Source organism: Corythoichthys intestinalis, chromosome 13 (assembly GCF_030265065.1).
Source record: "Corythoichthys intestinalis isolate RoL2023-P3 chromosome 13, ASM3026506v1, whole genome shotgun sequence".
Taxonomy (NCBI): Eukaryota; Metazoa; Chordata; class Actinopteri; order Syngnathiformes; family Syngnathidae; genus Corythoichthys; species Corythoichthys intestinalis.
In genome coordinates this window covers 8,162,469-8,180,632 of record NC_080407.1, presented here as the reverse complement: position 1 = coordinate 8,180,632, position 18,164 = coordinate 8,162,469, and the positions used below count along the sequence as shown (strand labels likewise).

Here is an 18,164-nt window from a genome sequence, read left to right as displayed (position 1 = left end):
GCTGCACTGGTGGTCCTGGTCGTTCTGCTCGGTCGTCCGGCGCCTGGCATCCAAAGCGTCCTCTCGGTTGTTCTGCTCAGTCATCCGCCGCCTGGCATCCTTCTGCCGGCGCCCCGGCCGTGCTGCCCGGCCGTTCGTTGCCGTTGAATCGGGTTGCGGGTCTTACGAAATGCGCTACTGCCCTTAAGTGGCCAGTTTTATTGCTTTAAAATAGATTTTCAGCTTTGTGCTTTTGAGCTCAGTTGAATGAGAACCCAGAGATGTCTCTTATGAAAAAAAAATGTAAAAGACGTATAAATACGTCTTTGGGACACTGGAAACAATTAAAAGTAGAATGTATTTAACGTTTTTGGGAGCAAATGAGTTAAGCTCACGGACTTTTGCTGTGCAAGTTAGCCAATTGTTGTAAACATTAGCATTACAGTATATAGCATTTAAGCTACCGGACTTTTGCTACGCAAGTTAGCGAATTGTTGTAAACATTAGCATTATATAGCATTTAAGCAAGTGGGACTTTTGCTATGCAAGTTAGCCAATTGTTGAATTGTTGCAACTGGCTAACTTGCATCGCAAAAGTCCAGTACCTTAAATACCTTTAAACTAGCGGACTTTTGCGATGCAAGTTAGCCAGTTGCAACAATCCGACAATTGGATAACTTGCTTAGCAAACGTCCACTAGCTTAAATGCTATATAATGCTAATGTTTACCAGATAGTTTCTGGTGCGCACCAGATTGCTTAAATTTATTGTATTTGTTGTATACAATTGTTGTAAACATTAGCATTATGTAGCATTTAAGCGAACCGACTTTTGCTATGCAAGTTAGCCAATTGTTGTAAACATGAGCATTACAGTATATAGCATTTAAGCTATTAGACTTTTGCCACGCAAAGTAGCGAATTGTGTAAATATTAGCATTATATAACATTTAAGCTCGCGGACTTTTGCTATGCAAGTTAGCCAATTTCAGCAATTGGCTAACTTGCATAGCAAAAGTCCACTAACTTAAACGATATATAATGCTAATGTTTACCAGATAGTTTCTGGTGCGCACCAGATAACCAGTTTACTTAATCATTGTGATAGTAGGCAAATATAGATACATACAGTATGTGTTGCCTTCATTATCGGGCTTTGATATGGCTTTTAATTTTTTGTGGCTTGGTTGTCAAATTGCCCAAACGGGAGGCGCGCCTAGAGAACAAAAATGGGTGTAATTGTTCAACAGTGAAAGAAATGTAATGTGATTTGTCTCCAGCTTGCATAAAATGTCCTTTTTTTTTTTTTAAACCCCCACTCTCTCTCGCCACTTTTTTTCAGTGCTCTGGTTTTTGCAGCGTTTGCAAGCAGACCCACGTCACGCTGTCAAATCACTCCCACTTTTTTTCCCCCCTTTCCTCTGTGGACCAACATCACCGAGTAACACAGTTAGGGGCTTTTTCTTTGTCCCCCCCAAAAAGTTTGGGATCCAACTCGTGATGACCGGATTTCGCTTCAATTTATCACCACTGAAGGAGCCGTTGTGCTTCATCAAACTAGTGGAGTGGGTAAGTAGGATTTTTCTTTTTTTCTTTTCCTGAGCCTTAGTGTGGTGAAGTAAGTGGGTCAGAACCAGAGGTTAAGGAGGTGTGGTTCTTTTTTCCCCTTCTTTGAATTTACTCTTTAAGTAACAATATGTAGGTTTGGGGCGTTTTTACTCCAATTGTTTATTCATTGAAACTCAAAACCCTTATTCTAAAACCTATTTCGCTACTGACATGAATGAGAATCCCATTGAACAGGTCAAGCCCCTAACACAACTCCACCATATATATGTGTGTATGTATTTTCTTTGTTTGTTTTTGTTTTTTTAAACAAGATATAATAACTAATGACACAAAAGAACCGTTGCATCATGAGCTTCCTTCTAACCCCTGTGACTCAGCCACCAGGGGGAGTAAAGTACACTCATGAAGAAGCAAGAAAAAGAGAATAATACTGTACTACTGTAACTCAGTAAATCGTAATAATAATGTTTTTCTCATGCAATAAATACAGATGATGAACGGGTGTGTTTTAGTTTTTGCAGTCCTGCTCTTCACAATGAGAGTTACAGATTAAAGCCACACTTAGCAATATTTCACCCATTCAATCGAGAGGCAATGGTTCATATACTTTCTCTTGTTCGTCCATATTAAATGAAATGCTGTTGTAGTTTCCCGGAGTACGAGTCACATGTTGATTCTGAAAGTGTTAATTGTGTCATATGATGAGCTGGTAAGACACACCAAGGAAGTTGATGAGGTCATCCCGTAGCAGGAATGCGCGGTGGCCTGTGCTTCCCGAGATTCAAATGTAAACAGGAAGTCTGGAATACTTAGAAGTTAGGGTGTTGACCCAGATGTTGGCAAAATGGCATCATCCTTTCATACTTTTTCGCCTCCACATTTGTTGTACTGTGTGCTTTATGTGGCTCCACAATCTAAAGGGGGGTAAGTGTTTTAGCAGAAAGTGCACGGGGGCTCCTGACCAGGGGTGAAAAGTGATATTGATTCTAAGGGCCCATGCCCTGATGGGGCCCACAAAGAAAATTAGAACATTGGGTAATCGTTTGCATATTTAAATATTAATTAGGGGTGCACAATATCCATTTTTTTGAAACCGATATCGATAACTTCCTGCTCCTCAAAGCCGATACCGATATCGATAACCGATAATAAATATATTTTTTTTTTAAATATATAACCTGAGTTTTTGAACACCTGCAGGCTTTAAAAAAATGGTGGATTCAACATAGATTTGCCTTTGATCTCATTAGATTTTTCATAATGACATGAACAAAACAGTGCGTTTCACTTCTGCACTGCCCGACCGCCAGCAAAGAATGAATGCACTTCCATAAACTACAAGGCTTGGTCTTTTCTTGCTTTTATGGGAAGACACTCGTCTTAATATTGCGAAAGTACAACAGAAAAATACACATATTCAATACTCAATATACAACAAACTGCACAATACACTTATATACACAACTATTATCTGTATAGCATAGCACGCTAGCTTGAGCTACTAAAGCATTGGCTGGCTTATATAACACAACTTATGAAGTTCTGTACATATGACCCTTCACCACAGAAGTAAACATATTTTGCACATCCATATGTAATAGTAAACATAAAACACATATATTTCCGAGGCGGAAACGTAACAGAAAGCATTCACGACTGTCAATGCTACCGCTAGACACTGCAATGTGTAAGTGATTGAACCAAACTACTGTAACAAAAAATAGGTGCATTGAATTATTCTGACCAGCAGGTGGGAGCAATGCCCCACAAATGGTCAACTGATTTCCTATACTATTGTGTTAACTGCAAAGCCAGAACAGTACATATTATCGGTCCTATTATAAATGTTATTGGATTTATCGGGATGACGTCATAATTCCTATTATCGGACCAATAATTATCGTGCACCAGTAATATTAATCATTATAATTTTAACAGGAATAAAACGAAGGGTTTCTTTTTCTTGTTTTGTTTTTGGCAAAAAGTAAACACCCAGAGAGCATGTGTATTGCCAGCATGAACATTCATTTATTCGCTGCCATCCCTCTCACTTCAAACGGATTGAACGTCTATGGCCGTCAGTAGCAGCCAATGCCAGGCAATGAGGTCATTTTGGGCCATTTAAGGTCATTTACCTGTTGATTTTTTAGTTACTTCCTGTTGATTTTGGGGTATTTTATGGGTCACTTCCTGTTCATTTTGTGTTACAGAACAGAAAGTGACCTGGGAATCACCTAAATGAATAGGCAGTGACTCAAACTCAACAGGAAATGACCTGGAAAGGCCCTAAAATGAACAGCAAGTGACCTATTAATGCCCTGAAAATCTGACAGAATGACTGTGAATGTTCTGGTTTCGGATGAACAAACGTTCCCAGTCTAAGTCTAAGGGTGTCGAGCACCGTCAAGTTAGCCATAGAGTTAACTGAGACACTACTATGGTGGAAGATTTTGGTAGCAATTTATTGGTACTTTTTTTTTTTGGTGGAAGATTTTGGTAGTAATTTGTTGGTACTTTCTTTTTTTTTGAAAGCCATTGACACCTTTTTAATATGATATTTCGATTCTTGCAGGAGGGTATCGATAACCTTTTGGGATACAAAGTATGAATGAATGAATGAATAAATGAAATATTTATTGTCATCATCATCATTGACAATCATTGACAATTACAAAATGTGATATGATTTGCCCGAAGGGCGGAACCGAAGAAGACGACAAAGGCAGACGGGAGGAAGCATATGCTTATCATTTTCCCGTCCCCTCCATACAGCTAAAGACGCACAATCAGACATGGTACAGTTACATACATCACATGGCCACAAACTGTACAATGACACAATCAACAATCTGGTTTTACAATAACTCAGCGTCCAGTCAAGCAGCTCGATTGCGGTTGTTGACACAGCAGTCTCTTGCCCAAGATTAGTGGTCTGAATTTCAGGGCGTACAAGGTTATGTCCCTTACATTCTAGCATCTATTTGCTGTGGGAACATTTTGTTGTGGCTATGTGTGTGGCAAAAGTGCAACAATTGCCGCACACGTATCACGATATATCACCATTTCGATATTTTGTCACACCCCTATACTTCATCATGAAATACTGTAATTGTTTGCTAGCTAGTGTTTGCTCCACTTCTAGCTTACGTTTAATCAGTACAGCAGGCAAACCCTTAGCAAGCTCTTCATACTAAAACAGGTGTATACTGTATACTGTAATGTATACTGTAGTTAAAACAAAACATTTAAGTCATTCATTATGGTATTTGCTTTAAGAATATTTCTAATATAATATATATTTAGATTGTAAAAGATGGCCTTCCGTACATTTCTTATACAGTGGGGCAAATAAGTATTTAGTCAATCACTTATTGTGCAAGTTCTCCCACTTGAAAATATTAGAGAGGCCTGTAATTGTCAACATGGGTAAACCTCAACCATGAGAGACAGAATGTGGAAAAAAAAAAACAGAAAATCACATTGTTTGATTTTTAAAGCATTTATTTGCAAATCATGGTGGAAAATAAGTATAAGTTCATAATCAATACTTCATCTCAACACAATTAGTGGTTGACTAAATACTTATTTCCCCCACTGTAGATGATATCAGCCTATTCGTTATTGCTCTATACGCTGTATGTTTACATATATTTTCTCCGGGTGTCAAACGATTAAAATTTTTAATCGAGTTAATTACAGCTTAAAAATTAATTAATCGCAATTAATCGCAATTCAAACCATCTATAAAATATGCCATATTTTTCTGTAAATTATTGTTGGAATGGAAAGACACTAGATGGATATATACATTCAACATACGGTACATAAGTACTGTATTTCTTTATTATAACAATAAATCAACAAGATGGCATTACCATTATTAACATTCTGTTAAAGCGATCCAGGGATAGAAAGACTTGTAGTTCTTAAAAGATCAATGTTAGTCCAAGTTATAGAAATTTTATATTAAAACCCCTCTTCATGTTTTCGTTTTAATAACATTTGTAAAATTTTCAATCAAAAAATAAACTAATAGCCCGCCATTGTTGATGTCAATAATTACTTACACAAGGGCGGCAAAACTCCGAAAAACACAACAAGTACACTTTTCACTGTGCTGTCATTTTAATCTGTTTGAGCGGGGCATTTGTGCGTTAATTACGTCAAATATTTTAACGGGATTAATTTAAATAATTAATTGTCGCTCGTTAACGCGATAATTTTGACAGCCCTAATATTTTCATCATAAATTAATGCAGAAAATTCCACAAATTAGTGTGTAAAGATTCACCAGAATGCAGGAAATTACGTTGTTTATACTCTAAATGTGTGTGTGTGTCCCGGCACTGGTGGTGGGGTCCAAAGTGATATCTTTACACGGGGCCCAAAATCCCTGGCAGCGCCCCTGTTGCTGACATATGGAGAAACATCTGGTTCAAGGCCTCTACATGTGTGTATGATTCAAGTAGAAGCTGTCCCTGAAGTCAGCACTTTTTAACAGAAAACACCCTTAACCTTTCTGGGACAAATTCGACACATTTTGTTCCAAGTCAAAAGAATTTGCATAAATCTCGTCATATGTGCGCCATCTTTTCATGTTTCTTGTCCATATAACTTCTTAAACACATAAGAATGGTATTTCTGTGCGCGTATTAGCATCACATGGTATCCTCCACGCTCAACCGCATCCTCCCCCCTACTCCCGCCAGGAATTTTGCAGCGGAATGCTCTCCAAGGAGGCACTTTATTCCTTGGCGTGAATTCAAGACAAAGATAATGAGAGAATGTCATTTCTGTTGAAATAGCGTTTAAGAATGCTCAAAAGTTGATGATGCCATGTCGTTGTTCCTAACAGCTCACGGCCATATTTGCTTTTGGAAGCTGTGTCAATTTCTCTGCTGAGAACACCGTTTCCATTTTCTGCGGTGATGGCAAGAACGAGACGCTCCCCGCTAAGTTCCTCTATCCCTTCAGGTACGAACACCTTTTCCGGAACGTAGACATCAACTTGTTTAACATAATTTTTGTGGTCAGATTAAGCCAAGTGCCGTTGATCAACGATAACGGTACACTATGTGACCGCGTAGTCAACGCCACGCACCTGGTGGGAGACTCGTCGTCTTCGGTCCATTTCTTCGTCGGCGTGGGAGTCTTTTGCTTCTTGTACTGCATGTTTGCCAGTTTAGTTTATTTTGGCTACATGCACATTTACAAGAACTCCGATTTGGGACCCATTTTGGTGAGTGAATATTTTTAAAAGATGAATGAAATGAACACAACCCGGAGATGTTTCCCAACAACGTTTCGACCACTTCCAGGACATGGTGATTACGGTAGTCATCGTTTTCCTGTGGCTGGTGTCTTCATCCGCCTGGGCTAAGGGTTTGCAGAACGTAAAGGATGCCACGGACACTGATGGTATCGGCGCCACCATAGCATTGTGCAAGGAGCAAAATATCACCTGCCAAGTCACCGAGTTCGCAAACGTGCGAGGGCTCAACGTGTCTGTGGTGAGACATCAAGACACACTAATTTCCAGGGTCACATGACAAAACAAAATTCAATGAAAGAACTAGCCTGTTTCTTCATCCTGCCTCAGTGTCATGAGACACTCAGAAACATCATTTGTTCTATTCTATTTCAGGTGTTTGGCTACCTCAACACAATCGTGTGGGCCTTGAACACCTGGTACGTGTACAAGGAGACTCGCTGGTACTCGCAGAAAAATTCGACCCAGACAGGACCGACGAGGCACCCGACAGCCATCTAAAACGCACGCAAACATCGTAAACAATTGGCAAATTTGGTAATTCCTTGTCCAATTCTTACTTTCTCATCACAAAAGTTTTTTCATGTTTATTAAGCAGTGGCGCCACCAGGGGGTGGCCAGGTGCAAGTATATCGTTAGATTGTTGGCGCATCAGTTATGCATTTCATCCCAAATGAATGCATTTATTTTGTTTTGTTAAATGTAGGGCTGTCAAATTTATCGCGTTAACGGGCAGTAATTAATTTTTTAAAATTAATCACGTGAAAATATTTATCGCAATTAACGCATTCGCGGTACGACTGATTCACGTATTGCCGCAAACAGCCTGCAATGGTGCCGTTTTACCTATATACAGAGATAAGAAGCAGTGTCAAGTGAGTGGAGTAGATAAAAGCATTCATTGGAGGCGTGCTTTTAATTGGCAAAAGCTTCGTCATCTCTCCCACAGCAACTATAAATATTGTGGGAAGCGACATGGGGAAGAATGACAGGAGTTGATCTTTTTCTTAATACCCTGTAGCGTACCCAACGCAGAGAATATATAGCATTTGCAGCCACCACACACAGTCATGGTTTCACCACTTCCCATCATGCATTCGGGCAGAACAGTTAAGTCGCTACAGTATCATTTACTGAAAGCTCAACAAATACACTAGATGGCAATATTTAGTCACAATATACAAAGTCACATTTATCCTTTAAGAATTACAAGTCTTTCTATCTGTGGATCTTTTTCACAGAAAGAATGTTAATAATGTTAATGCCATCTTGTGGATTTATTGTTATAATAAACAAATACAGTACTTATGTACAGTATTTTGAATGTATATATCCGTCTTGTCTTATCTTTCCATTTCAACAATAATTTACAGAAAAATATGGCATATTTTAGAGATGGTTTGAATTGCGATTAATTACAATTAATTAATTTTTAAGCTGTGATTAACTCGATTAAAAATTTTAATCGTTTGACAGCCCTAGTTAAATGTACACCTTATGCCTAATATATACATAACACAATAAAACAGAATTGTTGTGGAACTCAAAATGTTGACTGGACAGTTACGGACTATGCACATTAAATCATTAGTAACATCAAATATTACACAATACACCAAAGTATATCAGTAGCCGTGTCCTTAAGTATTTCTGATAGTTTTCCCCTGACCTTTTTACTACAATAATATCATGAAAACCTTAAATTATGGCTTTTAGTTTTGGCCACCCCAAGATTTTAAGTGGCCCCATCTGGCCACCCCTATGAAAAATTTCTGGAGGCGCCACTGTTATTAAGTAGCTTCACCAAAGGAGTTCAGGGTACTTGGCTTATCCTATTAGAAGGAGGTTACTTAAATTCTTGTTTACTTTGTATATTTTTTGTTACTGAGGAAGTTGATTCTGAGCACAGATTGTTGTTTTCCCTTCCTTTTCCACAAAGAACATTGATATGAGGCTCCCATGACGAATCAGAATTTCATGAATTTTTTTCCCTACCCTGCGCTGGGCCATATCAGTGTCATTCCAATGGGAACTGATGTGAGCTGTGCCGTAAGTAATACAGTGGGACATATAAGTATTTAGTCAACCACCAATTTTGCAAGTTCTCCTACTTGAAAAGATTAGAGAGGCCTGTAATTGTCAACATGGGTAAACCTCAACCATGAGAGACAGAATGTGGTGGTGGTGGTTGCAAATCATGGTGGAAAATAAATATTTGGTCACCTACAAACAAGTAAGACTTCTGGCTGTCAACGAGGTCTAACTTCTTCTAACGAGGTCTATCGAGGCTCCACTTGTTACCTGTATTAATGGCACCTGTTTTAATTCATTACCGGTATAAAATACACCTGTCCACAACCTCTGTCAGTCACACTCCAAACTCCACTATGGCCAAGACCAAAGAGCTGTCGAAGGACACCAGAGACAAAATTGTAGACCTGCACCAGGCTGGGAAGTACACGTCCAGGTGCATCTGCGGTTCGCTAGAGAGCATTTGGATGATCCAGAAGAGGACTGGGAGAATGTGTTACGGTCAGATGAAACCAAAATAGAACTTTTTGGTAGAAACACAGGTTCTCGTGTTTGGAGGAGAAAGAATACTGAATTGCATCCGAAGACCACCATACCCACTGTGAATAATGGGGGTGGAAACATCATGCTTCGGGGCTGTTTTTCTGCAAAGGGACCAGGACGACTGATCTGTGTAAAGCAAAGAATGAATCTATGTATGTAAGCTATGTATCGAGAGATTTTGAGTGAAAATCTCCTTCCATCAGCAAGGGCATTGAAGATGAGACGTGGCTGGGTCTTTCAGCATGACAATGATCCCAAACACACAGCCAAGGCAACAAAGGAGTGGCTTCGTAAGAAGCATTTCAAGGTCCTGGAGTGGTCTAGCCAGTCTCCAGATCTCAACCCCATTGAAAATCTGTGGAGGGAGTTGAAAGTCCGTGTTGCCCAACGACAGCCCCAAAACATCACTGCTGTAGAGGAGATCTGCATGGAGGAATGGGACAAAATACCAGCAACAGTGTGTGAAAAGCTTGTGAAGAGTTACAGAAAACGTTTGGCTTCCGTTATTGCCAACAAAGGATACATAACAAAGTATTGAGATGAACTTTTGGTATTGACCAAATACCTATTTTCCACCATGATTTGCAAATAAATTCTTTAAAAATATCAAACAATGTGATTTTCTGTTTTTTTCCCACATTCTGTATCTCATGGTTGAGGTTTACCCATGTTGACAATTACAGGCCTCTCTAATATTTTCAAGTGGGAGAACTTGCACAATTAGTGGTTGACTAAATACTTATTTGCCCCGATGTACATATTTCATACCAGTTGTCAAGGAAATATCTCTTATGGATGAGGGGAGAGAATGTCGAATAGCAATGTTGGGCGCAACGTCAGACTCTGGACACTCATTGGGGGATAATTAGCATTGCCGATATCAACTTGAAGCTCTTTTTTTACCCCTCATTTCCTCTCAATTTGCAGTGTTTATGCTTATTGGTTTGCAATGTCTTTTCAAAGTATTGCCTATGTATATATAATTGCTATATTTAGCAATTTGCTAAGAATGTAAAGACTGGATGTAGAGGGGTATACTGGTGATGCCCCCACACATGCTATGACTGAATGCATTTCTTTTGCCATTTACAGTGCTGGCCAAAAGTATTAGCACCCCTGCATTTCTGTCAGATAATGCTCAATTTCTCCCAGATAATGATTGCAATTACAAATACTTTGGTAGTAATATCGTCATTTATTTTTGCTTGCAATGAAAAAACACGAAAGAGAATGATTCACACAAAACTCCAAAAATGGACCTGACTAAAGTATTGGCAGCCTCAGCCTAATACTTGGCAGCACAACCTTTAGACAAAATAAATGCAAACAACCACTTCCGGTATCCATCAAGAGATTCTTACAATGTTCTGCTGGAATTTTAGACCATTCCTCTTTGGCAAACTGCTCCAGATCTCTGAGATTTGAAGGGTGCCCTCTCCAAACTGCCATTTTCAGATCTCTCCATAGGTGTTCTATGGGATTCAGGTCTGGATTCATTGCTGGCCACTTTAGAAGTCTCCAGTGCTTTCTCTCAAACTGTTCTCCAGTGCTTTTTGAAGTGTGTTTGGGGTCATTGTCCTGCTGGAAGACCCATGACCTCTGAGGGAGACCCAGCTTTCTCACACTGGGCCCTACATTTTGCTCCAAACTTTATTGGTAGTCCTCAGACTTCATAATGCCACGCACACGGTCAAGCAGTCCAGTGCCAGAGGAAGCAAAGCAACCCCAAAACATCAGGGAACCTCCGCCATGTTTGACTATGGGGACCGTGTTCTTTTCTTTGAAGGCCTCGTTTTTTCCCCTGTAAACTCTATGTTGATGCCTTTTCCCAAAAAGCTTTACTTTTGTATCATCTGACCAGAGAACATTCTTCCAAAACGTTTTTGGCTTTCTCAGGTAAGTTTTGCCAAACTCCAGCCTGGCTTTTTTATGTCTCTGAGTCAAAAGTGGGGTCGTCCTGGCTATCCTACCATAGAGTCACTTTTCATTGAGACGCCGACAGATTGACACAGTTGTACCCTCGGACTGCGGGACAGCTTGAACTTGTTTGGATGTTAGCCGAGGTTCTTCATCCACATTCCGCGCAATCTTTCGTTGAAATCTCAATTTTTATTTTCAGTCCACATCTAGGGAGGTTAGCCACAGAGCCACGGACTTTACGCTTATTTAGGACAGTGCGCATGGTAGACAGAGGAACATTCAGGTCTTTGGAGATGGACTTGTAGCCTTGAGATTGCTCATGCTTCCTCACAATTTTGCTTCCTAAGTCCTTTAAACAGTTCTTTGGTCGTCTTTCTTTTCTCCATGCTCAATGTGGTACACACAAGGACACAGGACAGAGGTTGAGTCAATTTTAATCCATTTTAACTGGCTGCAAGTGTTATTTAGTTATTGCCACAAGTCAAGGGCGTAAGTTCGCATAGGGACATAACACGACCAACTTTTCAGGATGCTCAAATTGTCCCCACCAACTTTTAAGCAACCTTATTTGCATTATAAAATGAATTCAGTTATACAGGTAATTCAGATTGTCTTCCCATATGTTGTAAGGATAGAAATGACCCGACCATTATTGAGTGAATTACTTTCATTATGTCCAGACTTACTTTTATCCCTTATCACTTGCTGAATGTGCAAGTCCATTTTTCCCCTCAAACGCACATTTTGATTGGCTGATGACTAGATCCCCCTCATTCACACAATCCCGACAGAAATGCATGTCAACATGCCGCCTTCTCTGCCCCCTTTAAAGAGGAAGGATATTAGAAGTTTTTTTTCGGCCAGCAGCAGCCACTGTAAGTAATGTAAAAAGACACCAATGTTGTGGAGGTGGGGAACACGCCACAAATTTTGTTACTGAAAGTCTGACCTGCATCAAAGTTAGCATAACATTAAACTGTGTGAACTTGCTAACCTGTAAAACTCGAGTAGAAAGCTGCTTAGAGAGGTGTCTTGCTGTATGTTTACTGTTAACGTTAATTCAACTGTGCATTTATTCATAAATCAAAATGTATTTTCTGCATCATTTAAAAGATATATATTTCTATTTGTAGCTTATGCTAATTTTTCTACCCCCCCCCCCAAAAAAAAAACAAAAACACAAAAACACAACCACTGTAAATTTCTTTTATATGAAGTAAGCATTTTGAAAAATGACTTTCCCCCATGAAAATAATTTTAACTTTTTTTCATTTTTACGTAGGAACCAGCTATTTTTGAGAAATGTACCCAATCTCTTTGGTCGTATTAATGTCCCGTCCCCTGCAAATATTATACATGCAGTTATACTGTTATAGCGTCCCTACCAATGATGAGACCAAACCTACACCCTTGCCACAAGTAACAAGTGGTGTTAATTACACAAATTAGAGAAGCATCACATGATTTTCAAAGCCCATTTTTGGAGTTTTGTGTAAAAAAAAAATATTTTTTTTTTCATTCTCTTTTGTTTTTTACATTGCAAGCAAAATAAATGAAGATATTAGTATTAAAGCATTTGTAATTGCAATCGTTTTCTGGGAGAAATCGAGCATTATCCGACAGAATTGCAGGGGTGCCAGCACTGTAAGTTACCCATTGACTGCTTTTCTAAATATTCAGAATGTAATACTTTTTTGTTTGTTTCTGGCTCAAAATATTAAAATATATGCATATTTAAAATACCATTTCTCGGAGGTGGGTTGTCTTTTTGATGCGAAATACTACAGTAGAGTAGTTCAGCCACAAGAGGGCAGCGCAGTCGAACACTTGGAAATATTTAGTCAACATCTGCTGGTTATTGGTAGTGAATGAATATATTTTTATTTTTATTCTCCGTCTTCCATAAATAAACGAGGAATCTGTTAAATAATCCAAAGCAAAAAAAACAAAACGATGTACGCATTCATTTTCCACGCTGAACTTCTGACCTCCGACAAGAGCCGAGTTTTTCCGTCGGCTCCGAACATGACGTCACCCGCTTGTTCCTCGCCTGCTGCGTGCAAAGGAGCGAGCGAGAAAAGCAGAGAGGAAGGTTCGCAGCAGCAAAGCAACAAGGAGGAAGAGCAATGGCGACAGTGGCTCGCCTCGTACCAAGTCCCGATCCCTTCCTCAGCGAGCCTTGGTCTTCGTTCGTCGGTGCGGCTCAACTGCGTCTCGTTGACGGTAAGTTGCGACCGCGCGCGGGTGGCCGTTGTCGGTTGGCTTTTTGCGGGCAAAGTGTCAGGAAGTGCTGCCCCCACCAGCCGCCAAGTGTTCTGTGATTGACTTGTCTCCACCGCCAACACGCAGCGCCTGTCAAAAGCAGCCAAGTAGCTGTCAAAAAAGACCACTGCCAAATGGCCAATGTGGAGAGAAACCGCCGTGTGGGCCACGGCCACGCAGCGATCGAACACGCACGCATCGTGTTTTTTGGCCCACTTGACTCCCACACCGAGGCTATGTTTCAACTATGCACTACTTGGAAGTTTGGGGGCTGTTTTTTTGACAGCGATCGAAGAGGGCAGTGACTACTAAGAAGCTAATGCTAAACAACGCGTGTCTGCCTGCCCACTGTAAAGTTTGTTTGAATGCGCTGGTTTTCGGAATCCTTCTAACATTTGATTCCACGCAGACTCGACTTTGGAGAAGTTCCACGGAGAGCTTTGTGTGGTCAACGAAGAGGGTAAGCAGTAGAAGTTGATGGCTTGTTATTGTTGCGGAACGTACAGTGTATCACAAAAGTGAGTACACCCCTCGCATTTCTGCAGATATTTAAGTACAGCCCTACATAATTATTGGCACCCCTGGTTAAGAAGTGTTTTTTGGCTTCTAATAATTTTTTTTTTGTTCAGATAATATGGGACCTTAATGGGAAAAAAAGAAAAATCCAACCTTCAATACAAGTGCATTCATTCAGTGGGGAAAAAATCCCCCTTAAAGAAAAAAAATATTTGACATCAAATAATGTGTGTCACAATTATTAGCACCCCTGGTGTTAAAACTTTTTACAACCCCTTTTTGCCAACAAAACAGCACCTAATCTTCTCCGATAATGTTTCACAAGCTTGATTTTGTGCCTGGTCAAGGCCGGCCCAGCCTATACGCAGATTATGCAGCTGCTTAGGGCCCCTGATCAATAGGGGGCCCCCAATCTGGCAACCTCCTTTTATACCTTGTTAATAGACCATTGTGAATAATGTGGCACGCGTTGCCGTTTAACTATGCAAACATCAATTTTCTTGTCATTACAATCTGGCAACCTGGGGAGTGACGTTGAACCTGCTTTGTGATGATTGGTGCTCAAACTTACTTGGAAAATAGATGCACGAATATTTCGAAGAGAATTTATCCTTCTAGAGCAGAGAAACGGAAAAAGAAGAAAAACGGAGGAGAAAAACAGTATCAAGGTAATAGAGCATGTTGTTGATGTTGTTGCCGTTGTGCAAGACACTCCGACTTGAACGTTGTTGTCAGCTGAGCTTGTCAATATGTCGTACTGGTAATTGCCATTAGCTGCAGGGTGCAGGCCCGGAGCAAATCAAGTTAAGCCGAGCAAGTTGGCACCTGTCTGCAACGGCAAATGTACGGTTTCCGCTGATTGTAGCAAACGAAATATTAGCGTAATATGCATTTGAAATGGTGGGCCAAAAATATGGGCCTCTTGGCATTATTTTGCTTAGGGCCCCCAAATGGCCTGGGCTGGTGAACCATTTCTGTGTAGATTTGGCCATATGTTTAGGGTCATTGTCTTGCTGAAAGACCCAGTGATGACCCATCTTCAGCTTTCGGGCAGAAGGCAACAGATTTTGATTTAAAATGTCCTGGTATTTCAAAGCATTCATGATGCCGTGCACCCTAACAAGGTTCCCAGGTCCATTTGGAAGCGAAAAAGCCCCACAGCATCACTGACCCACCCCCATACTTCACAGTGGGTATGAGGTGCTTTTCAGCATGCGCATCTTTCGTGGCACGCCAGACCCACTTAGAGGGTTTGTTGCCAAAAAGCTCAGTCATGGTCTCATCTGACCAAAGCACACGGTCCCAGGCTTCAACTGGGACCATTGAACTAACTTTAGGATTAGTCGACTAATAAAACAACAACAACAACAAATTTTTTTTTTTTTTTTTTTTACTAATTTATCAATGAAATGTTTGTTGACGCTTATTGATTCACAAAAAACATTTTGGAACACTTAAATTCTTTCAAATTAAAGTACAAATAAACATGTAAATAACAATAAATAATCACACATAAACAATGAGGTCAAATGCTCATAGCATTTTCTAGTGCGAAAGAATGGAATGTAAACAGATTCAGAACACTGACTTCGCCTTTCCGACATTATTCAAAACAATTCTTAAGAACAAATATCTAGCATTATTATTATAGTATACCTCTATATATATAATAGTATTTAAATAATTATGATATTCATTGGCAATCATATTTTTCAAAAAGGGTGTCATTTTAAAGCTATTCTTGGTGTAGACTCTGAATTCAGTAGTATTATAGTCTTTACATATTAGAGTATTAATTCTGAAGTACGTGGGATTACCTCCAGAAATGGTTATTTATATGAACGTGACGTGCTTTTATTTTTGAAATATTTACCGGAAGTACGTTCACTAAACCGCTAACAGCTTTACACTCAGAGAAAAAAGGACTTTTCGTCATTGCTTGTGGTGTCACTCATAGATTTTTTTTCGTTTGCAAATCCTGTTAACCAACGATTTTTAATTGGTGTCACCTTTTAACCGCAAGTTTGTGTTTTGGAGAAGACTGCCAATGTTTTATAGCAGGCTAAAGTAGGTTGTCTTTTTTCCCCCCATTAGTCTCAATGTAGCAATGCCAACGTTTACAGTGTTTAATATACATGTTTCCTTATTTTGTATGTCTGAACTGTAATTCTACGGCGTGTTGATGACCAATAAACATCTGTGAGATGAACTGGAGTCTCAGGGGCAGTTTACTCTGTGACACAAAGACGCAGTGACTGAGTCGCGGACTCGCCTTGCGTGCATATGTTGTCGGTGAAGACGAAAAATTCTGAATCCTGCCTCCAAAGTGGAAGAATCCGATTGCGGGGGGTTGAGGGGGGCTTCCTTGGCATGCATATCAAAGGCTCCTGCGGCGCGAGACCGCGCTGTTAACGTCAGCACTCATACACGTCACATTGAGTGTGCGCAGCGGTGCTACTAAACATTTAAAACAGCAAATATGGCGGAATGTCGGATTTAATTTTACTGTTTTAATAATATCTTTAAATTAAACATGTTGAACGTTTCAATTTTTGTGCCTTTTTGAACAAAAGAAAAATGACATTGCTTCGAGTGGGCGGGCACATTTTCTTCCGGACTGAGGGAACTTGGTGGGGTCAAAGTGCATCATTCTCTGTCGCCCTGTAAATCTGCACTGCCCCCTAGGGCCTGGCATAAATACTACATCGTTTTCATGCGGAATTGCGACATTGTTCAAATGGAGACGCAAATGCAAATTTGAAATTTTTCGTATTCTCGGAGAGTCACCATGTAAACGGCCCCTCATATGTCATCTACATGCAAGCGGTGATAAAACGTTTCTGTGGAAGTTATCGCCCTCATTTTTATTTTCCTTGCGACAAATGGGCTCATTGCATATCGCGACAGGCTTAACAACTTTAAAAAAAACATGTCGTTAGTTAGTTAGATGGAACTACGACACCCCCCCACCCCCTTAAAATTTTTCTCAATTCACATAGGCCACCCTTTTTGATTTCAAAACAGCAAATTTCGACGAAAGGTGAGTGATTTTCATGCCTGCTATGCACACCTGGACCCAGTAACACTGAGTCACATGACATCTTGGAGGGAAAATGACAAGCAGTACTCAATTTGGATATTTAGGGATGTAGTTTCCAAGGGGTGTACTCACTTTTGTTGCCAGGGGTTTAGATTTTAATGGCTATATTTTGAGATATTTTGAGGGGAAAATAAATGATATAAGCAGCACGCAGACTACTTTCCGATCACGTCATTTTCAAAGAATCGGAAACGGCAAAAAAATATAATATATATATTTTTTAATTAAATCGTTTTCTAATTGTATTTAACGTTACAGACATAATGTTACACTCATCCAGAGTCTTTAGTTTAGGCTTAAGCAGAGCTGCCCCAGGCCATTTGGGGGCCCTAAGCAAAATAATGCCAAGGGGCCCATATTTTTGGCCTACCATTTCGTCACAGTGTACTGTGAAACCCATACATGCAATCCAACCTATATGTCCATATTTTGTATATTAATCAGATTTTGTTGCACTGCATTCTTCAAACTTCTCACCCCAAATGATTGTCAGTACTTACAGTAGATAATGCCAAACCTTTTTCTAAAAGAGGAAAGAATTTTTTTAAGCTTGTAATCAAGGATCAAAACTCACAAAAGTTAAATAAAGCAAACTGTCGTAAACAAAGATAATATAAATTAAACAATTGCCAGATTGCGCACTATCTGGGCCCCCAAGTGGTCAGGGGCCCTAAGCAGCTGCATAGTCTGCGTATAGGCTGGGCCGGCCCTGGGCTTAAGGTAGGGTTATCAAATTTATCCCGTGAACGGCGGTAATTAAAAAAAAAAATTATCATGTTAAAATATTTAACGCAATTTATTGTTATAGTAAACAAATACAGTACTTATGTACCGTATGTTGAATGTATATATCCGTCTTGTGTCTTACCTTTCCATTCCAACAATAATTTACAGAAAAATATGGCATATTTTATAGATGGTTTGAATTGCGATTAATTACGATTAATTAACTTTTAAGCTGTAATTAACTCGATTA

The 18,164-nt window shown here is 39.8% G+C and overlaps 2 protein-coding genes across 6 annotated transcripts in view; both read left to right on the top strand.

Annotated features, from left to right (window-relative positions):
- The first annotated feature begins 1,237 nt into the window (after positions 1–1,237).
- sypl1 (synaptophysin-like 1) lies at positions 1,238–13,050 on the top strand. Of its 2 annotated transcripts, XM_057854958.1 has the most exons (6): positions 1,321–1,547; positions 6,403–6,521; positions 6,582–6,786; positions 6,866–7,057; positions 7,192–7,353; positions 8,756–13,050. In XM_057854958.1, exons 1-5 carry the CDS (start codon positions 1,479–1,481, stop codon positions 7,315–7,317), a joined length of 711 nt encoding a protein of 236 aa, XP_057710941.1. In that variant the 5' UTR covers positions 1,321–1,478; the 3' UTR covers positions 7,318–7,353; positions 8,756–13,050. The 2 variants fall into 2 exon arrangements, with proteins under 2 accessions (XP_057710942.1, XP_057710941.1); XM_057854959.1 differs by having other exon boundaries at positions 1,238–1,547; positions 7,192–13,050.
- Positions 13,051–13,320: 270 nt separating this feature from the next.
- atxn7l1 (ataxin 7-like 1) overlaps positions 13,321–18,164 on the top strand; it is a 41,551-nt gene continuing 36,707 nt past the window's right edge. For 2 of the 4 annotated variants that reach the window (XM_057854953.1, XM_057854955.1), the window contains exons 1-2: positions 13,321–13,533; positions 13,982–14,032. In XM_057854953.1, coding sequence (XP_057710936.1) covers positions 13,336–13,533; positions 13,982–14,032 — 249 coding nt within the window. In that variant the 5' untranslated portion in view covers positions 13,321–13,335. Of the gene's footprint in view, positions 13,534–13,981; positions 14,033–18,164 lie in introns of those variants that run through there. The other 2 variants (XM_057854954.1, XM_057854956.1) reach the window with 2 other exon arrangements.